This window comes from Aphelocoma coerulescens, chromosome 30, assembly GCF_041296385.1.
Source record: "Aphelocoma coerulescens isolate FSJ_1873_10779 chromosome 30, UR_Acoe_1.0, whole genome shotgun sequence".
In the NCBI taxonomy this organism is placed as follows: Eukaryota; Metazoa; Chordata; class Aves; order Passeriformes; family Corvidae; genus Aphelocoma; species Aphelocoma coerulescens.
The window spans coordinates 194,802-214,411 of NC_091043.1; the positions used below are offsets into that span (position 1 = coordinate 194,802).

A 19,610-nucleotide genomic window follows, 5' to 3' on the forward strand; every position below is an offset into this window, starting at 1 on the left:
GGACCTGAACGTCCTGGGAACTCCCAAACCCCAGGAAACCCAAAGCCCCCAGGAATCCCCCACCCTGGGACCCCCCAGACCTTCTGAGTCTCCCCCAGGGTGACCCCAAAATTGGGAATTGGGGAGGTTGGGGCAAGCCCGGGTGTCTGGGGGGTTTCTGGGGTTCCCTGGGGAGGGTTTTTAGGGGATTTTTGGGGTGACCCCCCTCCCTCCCGCAGCCTGGCCAAGGAGGAGATGCAGTTCCAGCCGCTGGAGGACATCGGGGACCCCCTGGGAGTCCCCCCGGACCCCGCCCCGCGGGCCCCCCCTGGCCCCCGCCGCCTGTCCCTGCTGCGCCGCAAGAGCAGCTCCGAGGGGGGAGGCGGCCCCGAGCCCCCCGCGGGGGACGGGGACCCCCAGGACCGGTGGCTGCTGCACCCCAGCGCCGAGCACGCGGTTTAACGGGGGGACCCCAAAACCTGCGGCCGAACCCCGTCCGAGCCCCCCCCCCAATAAAGACCCAGAGGATTTGCCGGGAAATGATTGAATTGTGGAGGCAGGACCCAAATTCGGGCCGCGGGCTCCTGGACGGGAACGGGAACGAGGGATTGGATTTAGCATGGGAAGGAAATCCCAGAAACCTCCGAAATTCCACCTCCAAAAATCCTACCTCCAAATTTCCACCTCCAGAATTCCACATCCAAATTTCCAGCCCTGAAATCCCACCTCCAGAATTCCACATCCAAATCCCCACATCCAAAACCCCACCTCCAGAATTTCATATCCAAATTCCCACATCCAAAATCCCACCTCCAGAATTCCACATCCAAATCCCCACATCCAAAACCCCACCTCCAGAATTTCACACCCAAATTTCCAGCCCTGAAATCCCACCTCCAGAATTCCACATCCAAATTCCCACATCCAGAATTCCACCTCCGAAACTCCCGCGCCGTGGCTCTGCGATGCCACCGCTCGCGCCCACCCCCCCCCCCCCGGCTTTTTTCTTTTTTTGGGGGGCAAACGCCCCCCGGAATTATCCCGCCGACTTCAGGAACCCTCCGAGCAAAACTCCGAGCCACAAGCCAAGCTTTTATGGGTTCGACGAGGCGGGAGGGTCACAGCCGCCCCTTTTCACCGCAGCCCCGAGCCCCACCGGCCCACCCCGGCGCCGGGAGGGGGGGGGGTCCCTCCCGCCGCTCACCCCGCCGCATCCCCGCCGATCTCCGCCTCGCTCAGCACCACGGGCCGCAGCCGCTCCCGGTGGAGCCGCTCGTTGCGCTCCGAGCGCAGGTCGCGGGGGTCGAGGCGGCGCAGCGGCTCCGGGAGGTGCCGGAATTCCTCCTCGTTGACATCGCAGTCGCGCAGCGCCCGCTCCAGCAGCCACCAGCGCCCCAGGAACCCCACGTCCAGCAGCAGCGCCCCGAAATCGCGGGGCCGCGGCCGCAGGTGCGGGCACAGCGCCGAGTAGAGCGCGGGGTCGCTGCCGTGCGGGGACGCCCCGGCCACGGCCACCAGCCCCAGGCTGCGGACGCGGATCCGGCCGCGCTCCCGCAGCCGCAGCAGCCGCAGGACGTGGCGCTCGGCGCGGGGGCTGCGGGAGCCCGGCGGGAGCTGCCCCAGCGTCGCCCCCGCCGCCACCGCCGCGCTTTCCAGCGACTCCAAGTCCGGCACGGAGCTGGCCAAGGCGGCCGAGACGCCCAGGACGCCCAGGGCGGCCGCGGTGGCCGCGGGACGGCGCCGGGCTCCGGCCGCGGCTTCGCGGAGAGAGGTGGAATAATCCTGGAGCAGCGCCCGGCACCAGCGGCCTGCGGGAATTGGGGGGGGCGGGGGGTCAAGCGCCGGGGGGAGACCCCCAGGAAAGGGGAACGTCGCCCTTGGGGTGTGCGGGATCCGCACCAAAGTCACGGTTTGGGGCCGGGCTGGGACACAGCGGGACAGAGGGAGGGGCTGGGGAGACCCCCGAGCCCCCCCCGGGACCCCCAGAGCCCCCCTTCTGGTAGAGGCCCCACATGAGAGGTTTTGGGGACCCCCCCCGGGAAAAACGGGACCCCCTCGAGTCGTAGGTCACCCCCCCGCCCAAACCCCTCTCAGGGTCCAGGGGCACCCCCAGACCCCTCTTTTGGTAGGAGTTGGGACCCCCCCGGCAAAACCCCAACCGGAGTCCCCGCGGTGCCGCCCCCCGCGAGGGCCCGGTCCCTCTCCCCCGAGGTTCCCGTCGCCCTGAGCCCCTCCGGGACCCCCCTCACCGAGGCGGGTGTCCCCCAGACGCCCCCAGAGTCCGCGGCTCCCCCCGCCCGCCGCCGCCGCCGCCGCCGCCATCACCGGAGGCGGCTCCGCGCCGGGACCCAGCGGAGCGGGGGAACCAAAGCGGCGGGGCTGCGGGGCGGGCGGGACACGGACGGGGTCACGCAGGACGGGCGGAACCATCGCGCCGCGCGGGGGAGCGGGGCTGCGCATGCGCGGAGCCGCCCCGCCCGGTTCAAACGCAGCGCGCGGAACGGAGCCCCGGGACAAAGAGAGGAAAAAAATGGTAAAGGGGGAAAAAATGAGCCCGGGAACGGGGAGGGAGGGCGGGGAGGTGCCCCCCGGTAATGGGGAGGGGGGGATTAACGCGGTCCCGGAGTCCAGGGGTGTCACGCAGAGCCACCCCCACCCCCTCAGGCCGCTGAGCCCCCCCAAACCGAGGCCTTTCCCCACCCAAACCTCGGGGCTGCCCCTCGCCCCCTCCCCCGATACTTCGGGGACCCCCCCCCAGTCCAGGTGCTCCCCTTTCCCTGTCACCCCCTCATCCCATTTCCCCCCCCCTTCCCCAGCGCCGCACCCACCTCTCCTCCCGTTATCCCGTCTCCTTACGGGAGCATCCTTTAAAGGCCCGTTTCGATTTTACAGCACCGAATCCCGGTGCCCTCATCCCCCGTTTTTTTCCCCATTCCGCGTCTCCCCCGTCCCCAGGCCACCGCGGGCGCCGCCCCGCTGGAGGAGCTGGAGGAGCTGAGCCAGGAGCTGCTGCGGGAGCTGAGCTCGGGCTGCACCGAGGAGCTGCTGCGTCGCGGCCTCGAGCGCCGGGAGCGCATGGAAACACGGCTGCTGGAGACACAGAGCAAGGCCCGGGGCATCGCCAAGGGTGGGTGCCCCCAAAACGTCCCCATTGCACCCCAAAACACCCCCCAGCAACACCCAAACACCCCCCAGTGACACCCGAACACCTCCCCACTGCACATCTTCACTGCCCCCCAAACCCCTTGCTGCCCACCCCCGTCCCAGGTTAACCCCCCCCCAGCTGATCCTCGCTGCCCCCCAGATCTGGCCGAGGCCGAGGCCAAGGTGTTACAGCGCTTCCAGGAAGTCCAGGCCGATGTCCAGCGACTCCGGGGCCGCAGCCAGGAGCTGGACAGGGAGCTGGAGCGGGCGCGGGGGATGCTGAGCGGTGCCAAGGACAAAACCCAATATCCTGAGGGGGTCCTGGGGCGGCGGGGCTTGGGGATCCCTCGGGATTTGATGTCTCTGGGGGAGGGTTTGGGGTCCTGGGGGGCTTTTTGGGCGCTGCGTTTCCCTTGACCCCTCGCATGGCGCTGCGCCTGGAGCTGGAGGAGCTGCAGGAGCAGCTGAGGCAGCTGGAGGAGGACAAGGAGGACAAGGAGGACCCCAGCATTCCTCCTGATGTGTGAGTGGGGACGGGGACCCCCAGACCCACCCCCTGGGGCCCCTAAAACCCCCGCTGAGACCCCAAATGCCTCCCCCGACCCCAGGTACGTGGCGCAGGTGTACTACGAGATCAGCAGGATCGACTGGGATTGCAGCGCGGGGCCGGGGCGGATCAGGGGCAGTGAGTGACCCCTAAAACACCCCCAAAACACCCCTGGGACCCCTTCCCAGCCCGTGACCCCCCGGGTTTTGCCCCCCACAGTTCACTACGGCCCCGACATCGCCGTGCCCCTGGACATGGACGAAGCGCAGCACTCGAGGACCTTCATCAGCGATTACCTGTGGGGCCTCGTGCCCACCGAGTGGAGACCCCGGAGACCCCCGGTGCTCCCCAGGGAGCCCCTGTCACCCTGAAACCCCCCCACCAATCCTGGCAGACCCCTGGAGTGCCTTCCCTCCCCATTAAATCACAAATCGCTTTATTCTCGCTCCAACGGCAGCTGGGAATCACCAGAACGGCCCCAAAACCTGGGCCGAAGGTGGGGGAATCGGGGAGGGCACCGCAGCAAAAGTCCTGTGAGGTTCTGGGGGGGGTCTCGGTGACATCTGCACCCCTCGTGCCCCTCAATCCGCCGCCGGCAGGGGATGGATTTGGGGGGGTTGGGCAAACTCCGGAATTCCGGGCGTGGGGCTGCGCCCGGAGCCCCCCCGGCCCCCCCGGCGGCGCCGGGGTCAGCAGGGCCCGCCCGGGGGGGGCTCCTCGGGGGGCGGCTCCTCGGGGGGGGGCTCGGGGTGACAGGGCTCCATGGTGACGGCCACCCCCAGCCCGCTGCGCCCCGAGGGCATCGGGGTCACCTCGGTCCAGGCATCGGCCTCGGGGTCGTAGCACTCCACCGACTCCAGGAACGAGTGGCCATCGTAGCCCCCTGCCAGCGAGGAACCGGGTCAGGCTGGACCCCCCCAGAAAGCCCCAGAGACCCCTCAGACTTCCAGAAACCCCCCCCAAGTCCCAAAGACCCCAAGGAGCAGCAGGAACCCCAGACAGATGCCAGGACCCTTCCCAGAGTCCCAGAGAGACCCCAGGAGTCTCCCAAAAAACCCCCAGGACCCCTCAGTGCCCCCCCAGCCCCCTCCCCGTACCCAGGACGTAGATCCTGCCCCGGAAGGCCGTGACCCCCAGGGCACTCCGGCGGTGTCCCATGGGAGCCACGAAGCTCCAGGTCTCGGTGTCCACCTCGAAGCGCTCGGCGCTGCTGAGCTGCTGCGTCCCGTCGTAGCCCCCCATGGCATAGAGGCAGTTCCCGAGGGCACAGACCCCTGGGGGGGAGTGACAGGGGGGCTCAGAGACCCCCAAAAACCGACAGAGCACCCCAGGAAACCCCCAGAGAGTCCCAAAAATAACCCAAAACCAGAGAGGCACCCCCAAAACCCCACCCTGACACAGAGAGTGCCTGAGGGTGCAGACCCCTGGGGGGGAACATGGGGGTCAGACAGCCCCAAACCCCACTGGGACCCCTCCAGGACCTCCCAAACTCCCCCCAGAATCCTCCAGATCTCCCCCAAACCCCTCTAAATCCCCCCCAGCCCCACCTGGCCAGTAACCACAGCAGGGACGGCGTTCCAGGAGTACCTCTGCGGGTGGGTTCAGCCCCCCCCCCACCAAAAACCCCTCTGAGACCCCTCTAAGCCCCTCCGGCACCCCCTGACCGCCCCCAGCCCCACCTGCGCCGCTGCGGACGGTGGCCATGGGGGGGATGGGCTGCCAGCTGTCCCTCTCGGGGTGGTACCGCTCGGCCGAGCGCAGCCGGGCGCTGCCGTCGAAGCCCCCGACGGCGTAAAGGAGCCGGTTCAGCACCGCCACCCCCACCCCGATGCGCCGCGTCCCCATCGGCGCCACCAGCGCCCACTCGTCCCGCTCCGGCTCGTACCTGGGGGGGGCACAACGGGGTCAGACCCCCAGGGACCCCCAAAAGGAACACAAACCCCTCTGTCAGACCCCCAGGGGACCCCCAAAGGGGTTCAGCCCCCCCCCCCCACCCCGTTGGATCCATCATGTGGCTCCTCCCAAGACCCATTTACCCCCCCCAGCCCCACATTTACCCCCCCCAGCCCCTTTTTACGCCCCCAGCCCCCCCATTCCCGCCCCACCCCCGCGCCCCCGCGCGCCCCTCACCCACCTCTCCACCGAGCAGTGGTGGGTGCAGCCGTGGGACCCCCCCACGGCGTAGATGAGGCCGTCGATGACGCCCACCCCGATGCGGTTGCGGGGGACGCTCATGGGGGCGCAGGGCGACCACCGCCCGCTGACGGGGTTGTAGCAGTCCACGGCCGCCGAGTCCGTGTTGCCCTCGGGCGAGTTGTTCCTGCCCCCCACGGCGTAGAACAGCCCCCCCACGGCGCAGCCCCCCAGCCCCGAGCGCGGCGTCTCCAGCGCCGCCAGCCGCACCCAGGAGCCCTCCACGGGGTCGAACGCCTCCAGCGTGCTCAGCGAGCGCCGCAGGTACCCCCCGGCCGCGTAGATCAGCTGCCGCACCTTGGGGGTCCTGCCGGGGGGGTCCCGCGAGGGCTTGTGCAGGGCCAGGTCGCGGAAGACGCGGGCCAGGTAGCGCAGGGCGTCGCGGCCGAGGTCGTGGCGGCGGCGGAGCTGCGCCCGCAGGAAGCGCGGGGTGAGCGCGTGGCAGCGCACGGCGCGCAGCAGCGCCGGCAGGAACGGCGCCCGCGCCCCCCGGTCCTGCTGCACCCAGGCCACGCACGCCTGGAACACCTCGGACTCGCAGCGCACGTTCAGCTCGTCCCGGCTGACCAGCGTGGCCAGCTGGCAGTGGGACAGCGACAGGAACTCCTCCTGCTTGGAGACCTGTGGGGGAAAAGGGGGGGAAAAGCTGAGGGAAACTCCGGCAAACAGCTAAAAACCGGCGCCCCGAGGCCGGCCGGCAGCGGGGCGGCCACAGGAGCTCGTCCCGCACGGAGCTCACAGCTCGAGGCCGCTCAGGTGCTCGCTGCTGGTCCCCAGATTCCTGGCGAGCCCCCCAGTCCCCCGCTCACCTCAGCGAAGTTCATGTAGATGTACTCGCGGGCCTTCTGCTGCAGCTCCAGGCAGCCCAGGCGCTCGGCCAGCGCGGCGATGCCGATGGCGTTGCTGGGGTGCAGCTGCCCGCCCAGGAAGGCGCAGCACGCCCTGACCACGGCGTCCACCTGGTACATGAGGGCCCCGTGCAGCAGCGGCAGCACGCAGCGCTCGCCCACGGCCACGGCCGCCGTGTAGGCGAACTCCACCAGGCGCTCCATGGCCCGCGGGTGGACGCCCTCGATGGGCACCTCGGCCAGGCCTCGCTCGCGGAGCCCGGCCGTGAACATGGCTCGGAACACGGGGCTGGCGGCCGCCAGCACCACGCGGTGCGCCCGCAGCTCGGTGGCCGGCACGTCCCGCCGGTGCCGCACGCGCAGGGTCACGTCGCACAGGTGGCCCTCGAGGCGCAGCTCGTTCATGGCGGCCAGCGCAGCCCCCGGGTGCTCGGACAGCGTGTACCGGGACGGACCCGCCGAGGACGGGGACGGCGTCACCTCGGCCGGACACTCCGGGGGCGGCGGGGACGGGCAGGACATGGTGGGAGAGCAGCCGGGACCCCCCCGGGTTGGGGGGGGGGGGGTTATGGGGTGATGGAGAGGCTGTGGGGGGAGAAAATAGGGTTAGAACGGGGGAAACTGAGGCAGGGAAGGTCGGGTGGGCGTCAGGATCTCCCGAGAATGGGGTTGGGGGGGGTTAGGGAGGGAGAAAAATAGGGTTAGAGGGGGGGAAACTGAGGCACGGAGGGTGGGGAGGGGGCACAGCCCCCCCCCCGCATCATAGGGACCCTTTGGGGAGGGGTCCGGGGGTCTTTTGAGGGGTGGGGGATCTGGAGAGACAGAAAAAGGGGCTTGAGGAGGGGCATCAAGGAGGAAAGTGAAGCCCGGGAGGATCCCCAGTGTCTCCCCACCCCCAATTCCCCGATTGGGGTGTCCCGCGCGTATTTTGGGGTGTCCGAGGGTGGATTTTGGGGGTCCCGAGCAGCATTTTTGGGCTATTTCGGGGGATCTCACGGCCCACGCAGCGGCCCCGCTGCCGGAGCTGTGGCGGGGGGTATTTTGGGGGGTCCCGGGCTTTGTTTTGGGCGTATTTGGGGGTCTCACCGGCTCGTACCGATCCCGGGGTGTCCTGGGGATATTTTAGGGGGCTCGGGGGGGTTGTTTTGGGGGGTCCCGGGGCGTATTTTGGGGCTATTTCGGGGGCATTTTGGGGATCTCACCGGTCCGTGCCGGTACCGGCGTGTCGCGGGGGGTATTTTGGGGGTCCCGAGGGGTGTTTTGGGGATATTTTGGGGGTCTCACCGGTCCATGCCGCGGCCCCGGGGCCGGGGGGGCGGGGGTGGGGCCGTGACTAAGCAGCGCGCGGAGCCCCCGCCGCGATAAGAGCCCGGACACGCCCTGTGACGTCAGTGGCACGCCCACGGCCACGCCCCTCGCCACAATAAGAGTCCCGGGGGCGGGGGTGGCACCGGGGGTGTCCCTGGGGGGGTCCCTGTGACCCCGCAGTGTCCCTGAGACCCCCCCCCCGCCCCGCCGCCGTCACTCCCTGCGACTCCCGATGTGGCTCCAAAATGCCCCTACAACCCCCCCCGTGCCACCCGGGGCGTTCCTGCGACCCCAAAATGTCCCTGAGACCCCCCCCCCCAGTCTCACCTGGGGTGTCCCCGAGACCCCCAAAGTGACCCCAAAATGTCTCCGGGGCCTCCCCCGGTCCCCGGGGTCCCCGCGCCGGGCCCCGCCCCCTCGGTCTGGCCCCGCCCCCACCGGGCTCGCTGGGCATAGCCCCGCCCACTCGTGGCGACCACGCCCGCTCGCCCCGCCCCCGCTGGGGCCCCGCCCCCCCGCGCGCGCCGCCGCCGCCATGAGCGGGGGGGGCGAGGCACCGGGACCCCCCCCGGGGCCGGCACCGGGATCGGCACCGGGATCGGCACCGGGACCCCCCCCCGGGGCCGAGCGGGGCGGGCAGCGCGTGCGGGGCCGCGTCCTCGCGGCCTGGAACAGCGTCAAATACGGTGGGAACGGGACACCGGGAGCGGCAGGGCACCGGGGCACCGGCAGAGGGACACCGGGACATCGGGATGCGGGAAGGGGGCGGCACCGGGACACCGGGACACCGGGAAAGGGACACCGGGATGCGGGAACGGGACACCGGGATGCGGGAAGGGGGCGGCACCGGGACGCCGGGCAGGGGGACGGAGTCCGGGGGGCCTCGGGACGGTGGGATCCCGGTTCCCGGGACCGCGGGGATGGGGCGGGGCTGTCCCGCGGATTTGGGGGTGCCGAGATTTGGGGTCTCCTGTGACCCCCCTTTGCCCCCCCAGGATGGACGCTGCGGCCGCGGCCCCACTTCAGCCCGCGGGACCCCCTGTACCTGCTGGGCAGGGTCTACGCGCCGGGGAACGGGGGTGAGCGCGACCCCCGGGGGGCTGCGGGGGCCTGGGGGACTCGGGAGAGGGGCTCGGGGGGGGTCGGGGGTCTCCCACTCCCTTTTTATCCCACACCGAGCGTCAGGCGCGGTCCCAGCGGGATTTCTGCTCCGGATTCCCGGCCCCCCCCTGGGGATTTGAGGAGATTTGGGAGGGTCTGAGGGTGGTCTCGGGGGTCTCCCACACCCTCTTTTCCCTCCCCCCAGAGGAGCTGGCGCGGTTCCGGCGGGATTTCTGCTCCCGCCTGTGGTTCACGTACCGCAGCGGCTTCCCCGCGCTGCCCGGGACCCCCCGGACCACGGACTGCGGCTGGGGCTGCACCCTGCGCAGCGCCCAGATGCTGCTGGGCCAGGGGCTCGTGCTGCACCTGCTGGGCCGGGGTAAGGGACCCCCGAACCTGGAGAGAGACCCCCGAACCTGGGGAGAAACCCCCAAACCCGAGGGAGACCCCGAAACCTCCATGGGACCCCAAAACCTTGAGGGGACTCCTCGAGCCCCCCCCCCGCAGTGTCCCCCACTCCCTTCCAGACTGGACGTGGCCGGAGGCGCTGCTGGAACTGGAACCGGGGGGGACCCGGAGGAGCCGCGACCCCCCAGGCCGGACACGGGACCCCTCGGGACGGACACGGCCCCCGCGGGATGGCCCGAGGGTTCCCCGGGATGGACATGGATCCCCCAGGCTGGACACCGGATCCCCTGGGTGGACACGAGACCCCCTGGGATGTACCCAGGACCCTCCAGGATGCATGCGACCCCCCCAGAATGGACAGGGACCGCCTGGGGTGGATACGGGACGCCCCAGGATGGATGCGGAGTCCCTCGGGGGGACACGGGACCCCTCGGGACAGGCACGGGACCCCCCGGGGAAGCTCCGGGACCCCCCTGGACGGACACGGCCCCCCCCGGGATCCCCCCGAGCCCCCCGGGACGCGGAGCAGCGGCACCGCGCCATCGTGTCCTGGTTCTCCGACCACCCCCGCGCCCCGTTCGGGATCCACCGGCTCGTGGAGCTGGGCCGGGAGTTCGGGAAGAGCGCCGGGGATTGGTTCGGCCCCGCCATCGCCGCGCACCTGCTGCGGTGAGCGGGGCCGGGGGGGCTCGGGGGACCCCCGTGGGGGGTGGGGGGGACACGCCGGGACCCCCCCGGACCCACCGTTCCCGTCCCGCTCAGGGGGGCCGTGGAATCCTGCACGGAGACCCCCGGGCTCGCCGTCTACGTGGCCCAGGACTGCACCGGTACGGGGGGAGTCGGAGGGGATTGAGGGGGTTTTCAGGGGGGTTTAGGGTGTTCCTGTGGGGTTGGGGGTGTTCCAGGGGGCCTGGGGGGGTCCGGGAATGAGCAGCCCCCCCCTTTTTTTTTGTAGTTTACAAGGGGGACGTGGCTAGGTTGGTGCGGGGCGACCCCGAGGGGGGAACAGCGGGACCGGGAGCGCCGGGACAGGGGACACCGGGAACACCGGGAGCCTCGGGACACGGAACACCAGGATCAGGAACACCGGGACAGGGGACACCGGGAGCACCGGGAGCCTCTGGACACGGAACACCAGGATCAGGAACACCGGGACGGGGGACACCGGGAGCACCGGGAGCCTCTGGACACGGGACGCCGGGATCAGGAACGCCGGGAGCGCCGGGGCAGCGCCGCGGCCTCGTCCTGCTGGTGCCGGCGCGGTTGGGGGGCGAGAGCCTGAACCCCGTGTACGTGGAGTGTGTCAAGGTGGGTCTGGGGGCGACCGAGGGCGACCCCGGTGTCGGGGAGTCAATCCCGGCGCCATTCCCGGTGCCACCGCGTGTCCCCCTCCGCGTCCCCGCAGGAGCTGCTCCAGCTCCGCTCCTGCCTCGGCATCATCGGCGGAAAACCTCGGCACTCGCTTTTCTTCCTCGGCTTCCAAGGTGCCGATCCCGCGGGAGGGGGGGGTCCCGGGGGGGGTCCCCGGGGGTCCCGGGGGTGCCCAACCCCTCCGTGCCCCCGCCCAGGCGATTCCCTGCTCTACCTGGACCCGCACCTCTGCCAGCCCAGCGTGGATACGGCCCGGGAGAAATTCCCGCTCCAGGTGGGTGCACCCCAAAAAGGGGCTCTGGGGGGGTCGGGGGGGCTCAGTGATTTGTGACCCCCCCGAAAAAACCTTTTGCTGCCTCCCCAAGTCTTTCCACTGCTGTTTTCCGCGGAAAATGCCCTTCGGGAAGATGGATCCCAGCTGCACCTTCGGCTTCTATGCCGGCGGGACGGAGCTGGAGCAGCTCTGGGGGGACCTGGCCCGGGTGAGTCCCTTGGGGGGGGGGTTGGGGTGTCCCCCCCCCTTTTCCTAGTGCTGATCCCCCCTTTTCCAGGTGCTGGCCCCCCCCTCGGCTCCGGAGCGTTATCCCATCTTCACGCTGGCCGAGGGTCACGCTCAGGACCAAGCCCTGGACACCCCCCCGGGGCCGCCCCCTTCCCTGCCCCGCCGGGGGAAACGCCCCAAAAAACCCAATTCCGACGAGTTCGTTTTCCTCTGAGCCCCCCCGGACCCCCCGAACACTGGATCGGCCCCGGGAGCTGCAGCCGCGGCTCGGGGGGGGCCGCGGGCACCTCCCCCCCCTCAAACTGGGGCTGCTTTGGGTCACTACTGCCCCTCCTCCACCCCGGGATCCCCCAGCTCTGGGGACCCCTCACACTCCAGGACCCCCCCCAAATTCACTGTCAGAGGCTGCTCAGGGTGAGGGGGGTTATTTATTGCTCCACTCAGGACCCCCCCCAGCCACACCCCCCCCCCAAATAAAGAGAACTTGAATCGAGCTCAGTGTCCCCGTGGTTTCCCAGAAGGTTCCACTGCTTTTCCAGGAAGGTCCCATTGTTTTCTCGGGGTTTCTGGTGTTTTTCCAGAACTTTGGGAGATTTTTGAGGTGGTTCCGGTGTTTTTCCGAGGGTTTCAGGTGTTTTTCTGGGGATTTGGGGCGTTTTTCCGGCGTTTCTGTTTTTTCCCATTGACGGCTGCCATTTTCCCGCTGCTCCCGGAGTTTTTCCCGCTGCTCCCGGAGTTTTTCCCAGGTTTCTCTGGGGGCTCCCCAGCTTTCCCCCCCCGCTCCTTTCCCCGCTGCCGCCGGAGCTGCCGGAACTGGAGCCTGCGGGGGTTGAGGCCGAAGGCTTCCAGCCTCTTCCCGCTGAACTCCCGGCCCCCCAAGCGCACGGCCGCGCCCAGGGGGGCCCCCCCCCGGCGCCGGGGAGCCCCGGGATTTTGGGGGGCCGCGGGGGGCTCCCCTTTTCCCGCCTCCTCCTGACGCTTCCTCTTCTCCCGGCGTTTCTTCCCAAATTTCGGCTTCGCCGGCGCTGCCTCCGGCTCCTCGGGGCTGTGGGGGGGGGGTGTGATGGTGAGGGGGGTGTCGGGGGAGGTGTGAACACCCCAAAAACCTTCTCGAGACCCCCCCCAAACCCACCCACTCCCCCCGTACTCAGCCACGAGGGATCTCAGGATCTGGTGCTTCCTCCCGAGGTTCTGCGCCCGCCGGCTGTAATTGGCCTGGTCCTGCCGCTCCTCCTGCTCCGAGCTGGGGGTGGGGGGGTCCATGAGCCCCTCCTCAATCCCGGGGGGCAGCCAGGACCCCCCCGAGCCCCCCCAGGCCCCCCCTCACCGGTACATGCAGGTCTTGCGCAGGGAGCACCAGCGGTTCAGCTCTTTGTCGTCGGCTGCCAGGATCTGGGGGGAAAAGGAGGGGGGGGAAGGTTTTGGGGGTCCCAGCGCCCCCGGGGGGGCCTGGGGGGTCCTGGGGGGTTTTACCTCGTCCGTGGTGAGGCCGAAGTCGCAGGGCAGGACCCGGCGGTACTTGAAGCGACAGGGGAGGTCCCCAACCATGTCCTCGAAGTCGAGGGCGTAGAACTCGTCCAGGTACTGCTCGAAGGGGCCGGAGGCTGCGGGATGGGGGCATGGGGAGGTCTGGGGGGCCCCGGGGGGCTCTGGGGGACTCAGGGGTTTGAGGGTCAAGGGGATTGGGGGGAGATCAGGATTTTGGGGGGGTATCAGGGACCTGGGGGTGCTGTCCCAAGGATTTGGGGTGGGATTTTGGGGGTTCTCAGGAATTTGGGGTCCCGTTGCTCACCGGGGTCGAACGGGGGCTTCTCCCGCTCCAGAGCCTCCCGGAACTTCGTTTTCCGCCGCTTCTTCCCAAAGGACACCTCGGGGGGGGCCCGGGCTGGGGGGGCCACGGGGTCCAGGGGGGCCTCGGGGACGTAATCGGCATCCATCTGGGGGGGGGGGGGGGGTCAGTGGGGAGGGGACTGCACCCCCCGATCTGGGACCCCCATCCCTGTGCCGAGTTCTGCCCGGCCTCAGCTCCGGTGGGGGTCTCATTCCAAGGGGGGGTCTCCTCCTCATCCCCCTCACCACAAAGTCGGGGTCCTCGCAGTGCGGCTCCGCCTGGGGCTCCCCCTCTTCCCGCCCCGTCCAGGCGTCCCAGTTCCACTCATCTGCAGGAACGCGGGGGGGACACGGTGACACCAGGAGGACGGGGGGAGACAGACCAGGGCCCCCCCCAGGACCCCCCACTCACCATCCAGCCCCTCCTCCTCCTCAAACTGCGGCTTCTCCTCCTCGCCCCGGCCGTAGTATTCCTCCCCGAACCATTCCTGCCGGGAAAAAAGGGGGATCAGCGGGAGCTGGGGGGCACGGGGAGGGTCGGGACTGGGACACCCACGGCCATGAGCTGGTCGTGGCGGGCGGGGTCGAAATCCTCCTGGAGCAGGGAGTCGGTGAGGCCGAAGGCGTCGGAGCCGGAGGCGTCGCGGATGCGGGCGATGCGGGCGGCCAGCTCCTGCCGTTTCAGGTTCTTCAGCTGCTTCAGCTCCTCCCGGCGCCGCGCCCGATCCTGGGGGGCGGAAAAAAGGGGTGAGGGGGATGCGGGGGACCGCCCAGGATCCCCTAAAACCCCCCCAGGATCCTCCTCACCTTCTTCTTCCTCTCGCGGATCTGCTCCCGCTTCTCCTTGCGCCGCTCGTCCCGGCGCCGCACCGAGGTGGGGATGTGGCGTGGGAATGTCTGGATCTGGGGTGGGGGCGAAGAATGGGTCAGGGATCCCCAGAACTGCCCCCAAAATCAGCCCCACATCCCCAAAGTGGGAATGGGATGTGGGAAATTCTGGATATGGGGGGAGAAAGGGTCAGGGACCCCCAAACTCCACCCCAAACTCCTCCCTGTGAATCCCCTCCCTACCCCATGAACGTTTTCCCCCCTCCCCCCTTTTTGTCTCCCACCCCCAATTCTTGCCCCCCACCCCCCAATTTCCCTCCCCTCCCCTGTTTTTCCCACCTGAGCCGCTCCCGGCTCCTCGAAGCGGAAATTGTGCCGGCGCTCGAATTCCTGCTGCCGCTGCAGGAACTGCTCTCCCTCATCCGAGGAGTCGTCCAGGGAGGGGAGGGATGTCCTGGGGAGGCCGGGGGTGTTACAGGGGGTCTGAGGGGGTCCAGGTGTAACGGGGAGGGGTCTGGGGTCCCGCTCACCCCTCGTCCCCCTCCTCCTCCTCCTCCTCGCGGAAGCCGCTGCCCAGGAGATAATCCCGCAGGAATCGCTCGCCCGGCTCCAGCGCCGGGTCCGACCAGAACTTCTGCAGGGGCTCCTGGGGGGCGCGGGGGGGGGCTCAGAGCCGGGGGTCTCCCCCTGGGACCCCCCCCCCCAGCACCCGGCCCCTCACCAGGTCCTGCAGCGGCTCCGGGGGGGCCTCGGCCTGGCCCCGCAGCCAGCGCAGGTACTGCTCCTCCTCCCGCTCCTGGGGGGAAACAGCGTCAGTGGGGGACCCCCAAAACCCCCCCAGGACCCCAAAACCCCCCCCGGGGTCCCCCAGCTCCCCCCTCACCTTCTCCTCCTGGGATCGGACCCGTGGACGGAGCAGGGCCCCTCCCTCCTCCTCCTCCTCCTCACTGTCGGCCACAAAGGCTCGGAAACTGCAGGGGGAGGTCAGGGGTCACCCCAAGGACCCCCCAAAATCCCACAGCCCCCCCCAGGACACCCCAAACCCCCAAACGCCCCCCCTCACCTCTCCTTCAGCGCCCGCTGCTCTTCCGCGTAACTCTGGGAGGCTTCGACCTGGGGGGAAGGGATTTGGGGGGTCATGGGGGGTCACAGGGTTTTGGGGGGGTCATGGGGGGTTACAGGGATTTGGGAGAGTCAGAGGGGTCCCACCTCCCCCCCCCCTCACCTTCCTCCGCTTGGCTGCCGCCTCTTCATCCTCCTCATCCTCCTCGTCCACGTATTTGCTGTGGGGAGGGGAAGGTCAGGGTGCCCCGGGGGGGCTCAGAAACCCCCAAAACCCCCCAAACTCCCCTCCCCGAACGCCCCCTCCTCACCCTTCCTTCTCCAGCACCACCTTCCTCTCGTAATCCTTCAGGAACATCGGCTTGGATGGGCGCTCTTCCTCCTCCTCCTCCCCATCCTCCTCCTCCTCGGATTCTGGTGAGGGACGGGATGAGTTTTGGGCCCCCCCCGGGTTTTGGGGACCCCCCGGGATTCAGAGCGGCCCCCCCGGTACCTTCCCGGGTGTAGAACGTGGTGTCCGCCCGGTAAATCCGGGGGTCCCGGGTCTTCAGCAGCGCCAGGGTCCGGTAGAACTCCCGCTCCTCCCGGGGGTCCAGGGCCTGGGAGGGGGGCTGGAGGTCAGGGGGGTCCGGGAGGGCTGAGGGACCCCGGGACCCCCCGGGACCCCCCGGGACCCCCAACTCACCACGTCGTCCCCGCTGGACTCGGAGCTCTCGCTGTCGCTGTCCCCGCTGTCCCCGTTGTCCCCATAGCGGTCCCGCACTGCCGGGGGGCACCGGGACCCCTCAGCACCGGGAGAGTCAGCGGCACCCCCGGCCCGGAGCCGGCTCCCCCCGATCCCTCCCGTTTCCCCCCGTTCCCGGTGTCTCACGGCGCTGCAGCTCCTCCCGCCGCCGGTACCGCCCGATCCCTCCCGTTTTCCCCCGTTCCCGGTGTCTCACGGCGCTGCAGCTCCTCCCGCCGCCGGTACCGCCCGTAGCGCTCCGCGAACGCCGCGTTCACGCGGAGCTTGGGCTCCGCCATGGCCGCCCACGTGACCGCCCGGCACTTCCGCCGCCACGTGACAAAGAGCGCCCCGCCCCTTCTCCCTCTTAAAAGGGCAACGGCGCCCAAGGGAGAAGGTGGGACCCACCGCGTCGCTCTGCGCCCCCCAAACCCCTCGATTTCCCCCCCCCCACATCGCCCCTCTCGCCCCGGGACCCCCAGACGGGAGCCAGGATCCCCCCACTCTGTTTCCGCTCCCCCCAGGCCAGTGGGATAGGTGGGCTCAGATCCATCTTTATTGGGGCAGAGGAGGGGGGTGGGCACGGGGGGGGGGAACCCGAGACGGGGGGGGACTCCATGGGGGTCTGGGGGTCCATGGGAGACCCCCTCAGCTGGTGCGGATCTGGTAATCTGCAAGAGACAGAGAAGAGGTGGGAAGGGGGGACCCGGGCTGGGGGTCCCAGGGGGATTTGGGGGTACTTGGGGAATTCTGGGGCCCCTGGGCGGGGGTCCCGGGGGTCCCGACTCACCCCCGCTCTGGGTGATGTAGCGCACCCACGGCAGCGCCTGGTACCCGCTTTTCTCGATGATCTTCATGTACCGCACCTGGGGGGATGTGGGGAGTTACCCCCACCGGGCACCCCAACAACCCCCCGGGGCCCCCCATCCTCTCCTCAAAACCCCCGTCCCCCCTCCCAGGGACCCCAAACCCCCCAGAAACCCCACTTCCCTCCACAATCCTGTCCCCAAACCCTCTGGGACCCCCTCCCCTGGCCCCCCCAGGGCACCTGGATGCCCGAGACGGTGAAGTAGGGGATCTCGAAGCGGACGGCGATGGGCGGCCGCCCCTCCTCCTCCTCCTTCTCCACGCTGGGCAGCCCGAAGTGGGCGCGCATCAGGTGCTCCTTCCCCCCCTGCGACCCCGCACCAGCACGTGGGGACCCCCGCAGCCACCCCCGAACGGGGGGGGACACGGGGGGACAGCCCAGGATGGGGGGACAGCCCAGGATGGGGGGACAAGGAGCGGGGGAGAGCCTGGAAGAGGGGGCAGGGGATGGGGGCCACCCCGGGCTGGGGGGCCAGGGGCTGGGGGGCCAGGGGGGGACCCCCGGGCCGGGTCGCTCACTGGGAAGGACTTGATGCTCCAGATGACCACGTTCCGCTCTGGGAGGTACCGCGCTGACCCCACCGTGGTCTTGAATTTGGGGGAGTCGGCGTCGCTGGGCACTGGCACCGCGATCTCCACCCCGTTGGCCACCGACTGCTTCTTGAACTGGCCCTTGGCCTGGAGGGGACACACGGGGGGGTGTCAGGGGCCGGTTGGGGGTCCCTGAGGGGCGGGGGGACCCCCGGCCTCACCTTGACCATGATCTCCACCCGACTGTGGGAGAACTTCTCGATGATGGACTCGATCCAGATGAGTGGCTTCACCTGAGTGGGGCACAGGGGTCACCCCTGGCGTCCCCTGGGGGTCCCACGGGTGTCCCCACCACTCCAGGAGGGGTCCTGGCCACATGGACAGTGGTGCTGGACACATGGAGAGGGGTCCCAGCCCCACAGAGCAGGGTCCCACCCCTCAGACCGTGCCCCCAAACTCCCAGACTGGGTTTCCAGCCCCCAGACGGGGGTCGCAGCCCGGGTCCCCATCCCCACCTGGGTGTGCAGGCGGTAGGACATGAGCTCGAAGTCGCCGTCGGGGGGGATGAAGGAGATGGTGCGGTCGTTGTCGAAGCGGGACAGACGGACGCACTGGTGGAACTTCACATCCTCCAGCTCCACCGACTTGTTCTTCCCCCCTGCGAGGGAGCGGGGGGCTCAGGAGGGGCAGGGGGGCCAGGGCTGAGCCCCCCGCCTGCGGCACTCACGGCCTGTCAGCTCGAAGAGGACGCGGTCGTTGAGGCCCAGGCGCAGCTCTGGCATTCCCGACAGGAAAACCTTCAGCTTGATGGTGCCCACCACCTCACTCAGCACCACGCTGCCGTTGGCGCTCACCTGCGGGCACGGCCTGCCTCGGAACCGGCACCGGCTCCGTCCTCATCATCAGCCCCATCCTTGTCCCTGTCCTCATTACCAGCGCCGTCACCGTCACCATCCTCGTCCCCGTCACATCCCGATCACCATCCCCATCCCGACCCCCATCCTCATCCTTTTCCCACCCCAATCCCCTTCCCTACCCAACCCCAATCCCCATCCCTTAGCCACCCTAAACCCTTTCCCACCCCAATCCCCATCCCTTTCCCACCCCACTCCCCCTCCCCACCCAGCCCCACTCCCCGCCGTGCCCCCTCACCAGCAGGTTCACCGACTCGATGACATCGATGAACACCTCGTTCTTCTTGTACCGGATGCCCTCGGAGCGCCAGGACACCGCGTTGGTCACCGTGGTGGGGACGCGCGACTTGCCCGTGTCCAGCTTGTTCCCCTCCTGGGTGATGTACCTGAGGCGGAGGGGGTGTGAGGGGGCTCTGGGGGGGTCCCGCTGTCCCCCGGGCCCCTCCCCACACTCACTCCTGCAGGATCTTGCTGTCTGTGGTCTGCGGGAACCCGAAGTCCATCAGCTCGTCCAGCAGCTCGTAGACGATGACGAAGTTGTCGCGGATGCTTTCCTCCTCCAGCTCCTTGAAGTACTCGCAGAACACCTGGAGGGGGCACCCAGCGCCTCTGTCACCCCCCCGGGAGGGGACACCCCGGCTTGGGGTGACCCTCACCCCCCGACCCCCGCTGAGATCCCCAGCTCACCTCCACCACCTTGTAGAGGAAGGAGAAGACCAAGGAGACGTTCCCGTTCTTCTTCGTGGTGGCCACCACTGCGGGGGGTTAAGGAAAAAGGGGGCGCCGGGGGGTCCCCGGGGCTGGGGGGGTCCCGGGGTGGGATCCGGGGGTGGTCCCGAAGGATACGGTAAAGGTTGGCGTGCTTGATCCAGAGGAAGTGGACGTGGCCGTGGGTCAGCACGGGGGTGAGGGTCCCCTCCTCCTCCCGCTGCAGCAGGACCCCCATGAAGTGCTCGATCTCCCCCAGCCCCACGTCCCCCTTGTAGCTGCGGCTGATCAGCGGCTGTGGGGCGACGGGGGGGGATCAGGAATGGGGACACCCCTCCCAAAGCGCTCACCCCACCTCGGGGTCACGGGGGTCACCGCCACTGACCTTGGCTGACCTTCAAGGGCAGGGGGGACAGCCGGGTGTCCCCCACCCCGGACACCGGGGTGACCCCCGGCAGGCTTTGGGGTGGTCGTGGCGGGGGAGGGGCTCACAAGTGGGACACCCCCATCCCCCAAAATCGGGGTCACGGGGGTCACCGCCACTGACCTCGGCTGACCTCCAAGGCCAGAGGGGTCAGGCGGGTGTCCCCCGGGGGGGTTTGGGGTGGTGGCGGGGGTCTCACCTTCCCCTTGAGGTCCAGGATGAAGAGGGCGGAGGCGGCCATGGCGCCCGCGCGGCACCGTCACCTCCGGCACCGTCACCTGCCCAGGTGAGCGGCTGCGCCCAGGGGCGCGCGGGGCCTTA

The 19,610-nt window shown here is 69.6% G+C and overlaps 5 protein-coding genes across 7 annotated transcripts; 2 read left to right on the plus strand and 3 right to left on the minus strand.

The window, feature by feature from the left end:
- The first annotated feature begins 234 nt into the window (after positions 1-234).
- Positions 235-4,089, plus strand: SPC24 (SPC24 component of NDC80 kinetochore complex). Its single transcript, XM_068997851.1, has 8 exons — positions 235-435; positions 1,123-1,750; positions 2,208-2,512; positions 2,935-3,106; positions 3,284-3,428; positions 3,551-3,646; positions 3,732-3,808; positions 3,890-4,089. The coding sequence occupies exons 1-8, from the start codon at positions 235-237 to the stop codon at positions 4,039-4,041; spliced, it is 1,776 nt and encodes a 591-aa protein (XP_068853952.1). The 3' UTR covers positions 4,042-4,089.
- KEAP1 (kelch like ECH associated protein 1) lies at positions 4,090-8,064 on the minus strand. Of its 2 annotated transcripts, none has more exons than XM_068997903.1 (6): positions 7,996-8,064; positions 6,673-7,296; positions 5,805-6,484; positions 5,350-5,555; positions 4,768-4,944; positions 4,090-4,553 (listed from the first exon to the last, which is right to left on the minus strand). In XM_068997903.1, exons 2-6 carry the CDS (start codon positions 7,231-7,233, stop codon positions 4,360-4,362), a joined length of 1,818 nt encoding a protein of 605 aa, XP_068854004.1. In that variant the 5' UTR covers positions 7,234-7,296; positions 7,996-8,064; the 3' UTR covers positions 4,090-4,359. The 2 variants fall into 2 exon arrangements, with proteins under 2 accessions (XP_068854004.1, XP_068854003.1); XM_068997902.1 differs by lacking the exon at positions 7,996-8,064 and adding an exon at positions 7,914-7,974.
- A 470-nt stretch (positions 8,065-8,534) lies between these two features.
- Positions 8,535-11,692, plus strand: ATG4D (autophagy related 4D cysteine peptidase). 2 transcript variants are annotated; one of them, XM_068997975.1, is made up of 10 exons: positions 8,535-8,705; positions 9,015-9,098; positions 9,326-9,499; positions 9,648-10,197; positions 10,291-10,355; positions 10,484-10,836; positions 10,934-11,012; positions 11,097-11,173; positions 11,265-11,381; positions 11,451-11,692. In XM_068997975.1, the coding sequence occupies exons 1-10, from the start codon at positions 8,555-8,557 to the stop codon at positions 11,613-11,615; spliced, it is 1,815 nt and encodes a 604-aa protein (XP_068854076.1). In that variant the 5' UTR covers positions 8,535-8,554; the 3' UTR covers positions 11,616-11,692. The 2 variants fall into 2 exon arrangements, with proteins under 2 accessions (XP_068854076.1, XP_068854077.1); XM_068997976.1 differs by lacking the exon at positions 10,291-10,355 and having other exon boundaries at positions 10,506-10,836.
- Positions 11,693-11,875: 183 nt separating this feature from the next.
- KRI1 (KRI1 homolog) lies at positions 11,876-16,168 on the minus strand. Its single transcript, XM_068997977.1, has 19 exons — positions 16,063-16,168; positions 15,807-15,883; positions 15,615-15,720; positions 15,433-15,535; positions 15,285-15,342; positions 15,123-15,172; positions 14,943-15,030; positions 14,781-14,855; positions 14,590-14,705; positions 14,399-14,513; positions 14,039-14,134; positions 13,788-13,958; positions 13,644-13,719; positions 13,478-13,560; positions 13,194-13,338; positions 12,875-13,005; positions 12,729-12,793; positions 12,549-12,644; positions 11,876-12,446 (listed from the first exon to the last, which is right to left on the minus strand). The coding sequence occupies exons 1-19, from the start codon at positions 16,142-16,144 to the stop codon at positions 12,029-12,031; spliced, it is 2,151 nt and encodes a 716-aa protein (XP_068854078.1). The 5' UTR covers positions 16,145-16,168; the 3' UTR covers positions 11,876-12,028.
- A 245-nt stretch (positions 16,169-16,413) lies between these two features.
- Positions 16,414-19,593, minus strand: AP1M2 (adaptor related protein complex 1 subunit mu 2). The gene is made up of 12 exons (XM_068997893.1): positions 19,489-19,593; positions 19,004-19,160; positions 18,845-18,912; positions 18,614-18,744; positions 18,396-18,543; positions 17,971-18,097; positions 17,759-17,901; positions 17,465-17,536; positions 17,232-17,390; positions 16,894-17,019; positions 16,636-16,711; positions 16,414-16,516 (listed from the first exon to the last, which is right to left on the minus strand). The coding sequence occupies exons 1-12, from the start codon at positions 19,528-19,530 to the stop codon at positions 16,494-16,496; spliced, it is 1,272 nt and encodes a 423-aa protein (XP_068853994.1). The 5' UTR covers positions 19,531-19,593; the 3' UTR covers positions 16,414-16,493.
- Positions 19,594-19,610: the final 17 nt, after the last annotated feature.

What these genes read in the sequence shown, in the direction of transcription:
- SPC24 (XM_068997851.1), top strand. Translation starts at nt 235, where the DNA reads ATGCAGTTCCAGCCGCTGGAGGACATCGGGGACCCCCTGGGAGTCCCC. An exon ending in ACAAAGAGAGGAAAAAAATG is followed by an intron (nt 2,513 to 2,934) that starts GTAAAGGGGGAA and finishes CCCCGTCCCCAG; the next exon opens with GCCACCGCGGGCGCCGCCCC. An exon ending in GGTGCCAAGGACAAAACCCA is followed by an intron (nt 3,429 to 3,550) that starts ATATCCTGAGGG and finishes GACCCCTCGCAT; the next exon opens with GGCGCTGCGCCTGGAGCTGG.
- KEAP1 (XM_068997903.1), bottom strand. Translation starts at nt 7,233, where the DNA reads ATGTCCTGCCCGTCCCCGCCGCCCCCGGAGTGTCCGGCCGAGGTGACG. An exon ending in TCTACATGAACTTCGCTGAG is followed by an intron (nt 6,485 to 6,672) that starts GTGAGCGGGGGA and finishes TTTCCCCCACAG; the next exon opens with GTCTCCAAGCAGGAGGAGTT. An exon ending in GGGCAGGATCTACGTCCTGG is followed by an intron (nt 4,554 to 4,767) that starts GTACGGGGAGGG and finishes CCTCGCTGGCAG; the next exon opens with GGGGCTACGATGGCCACTCG.
- ATG4D (XM_068997975.1), top strand. Translation starts at nt 8,555, where the DNA reads ATGAGCGGGGGGGGCGAGGCACCGGGACCCCCCCCGGGGCCGGCACCG. An exon ending in ATCGCCGCGCACCTGCTGCG is followed by an intron (nt 10,198 to 10,290) that starts GTGAGCGGGGCC and finishes CGTCCCGCTCAG; the next exon opens with GGGGGCCGTGGAATCCTGCA. An exon ending in TGTACGTGGAGTGTGTCAAG is followed by an intron (nt 10,837 to 10,933) that starts GTGGGTCTGGGG and finishes GCGTCCCCGCAG; the next exon opens with GAGCTGCTCCAGCTCCGCTC.
- KRI1 (XM_068997977.1), bottom strand. Translation starts at nt 16,144, where the DNA reads ATGGCGGAGCCCAAGCTCCGCGTGAACGCGGCGTTCGCGGAGCGCTAC. An exon ending in GCCACGACCAGCTCATGGCC is followed by an intron (nt 13,720 to 13,787) that starts GTGGGTGTCCCA and finishes TTTTCCCGGCAG; the next exon opens with GAATGGTTCGGGGAGGAATA. An exon ending in GCGAGGACCCCGACTTTGTG is followed by an intron (nt 13,339 to 13,477) that starts GTGAGGGGGATG and finishes CCCCCCCCCCAG; the next exon opens with ATGGATGCCGATTACGTCCC.
- AP1M2 (XM_068997893.1), bottom strand. Translation starts at nt 19,530, where the DNA reads ATGGCCGCCTCCGCCCTCTTCATCCTGGACCTCAAGGGGAAG. An exon ending in GACAGCAAGATCCTGCAGGA is followed by an intron (nt 18,544 to 18,613) that starts GTGAGTGTGGGG and finishes CCTCCGCCTCAG; the next exon opens with GTACATCACCCAGGAGGGGA. An exon ending in TCGAGTCGGTGAACCTGCTG is followed by an intron (nt 18,098 to 18,395) that starts GTGAGGGGGCAC and finishes CCGTGCCCGCAG; the next exon opens with GTGAGCGCCAACGGCAGCGT.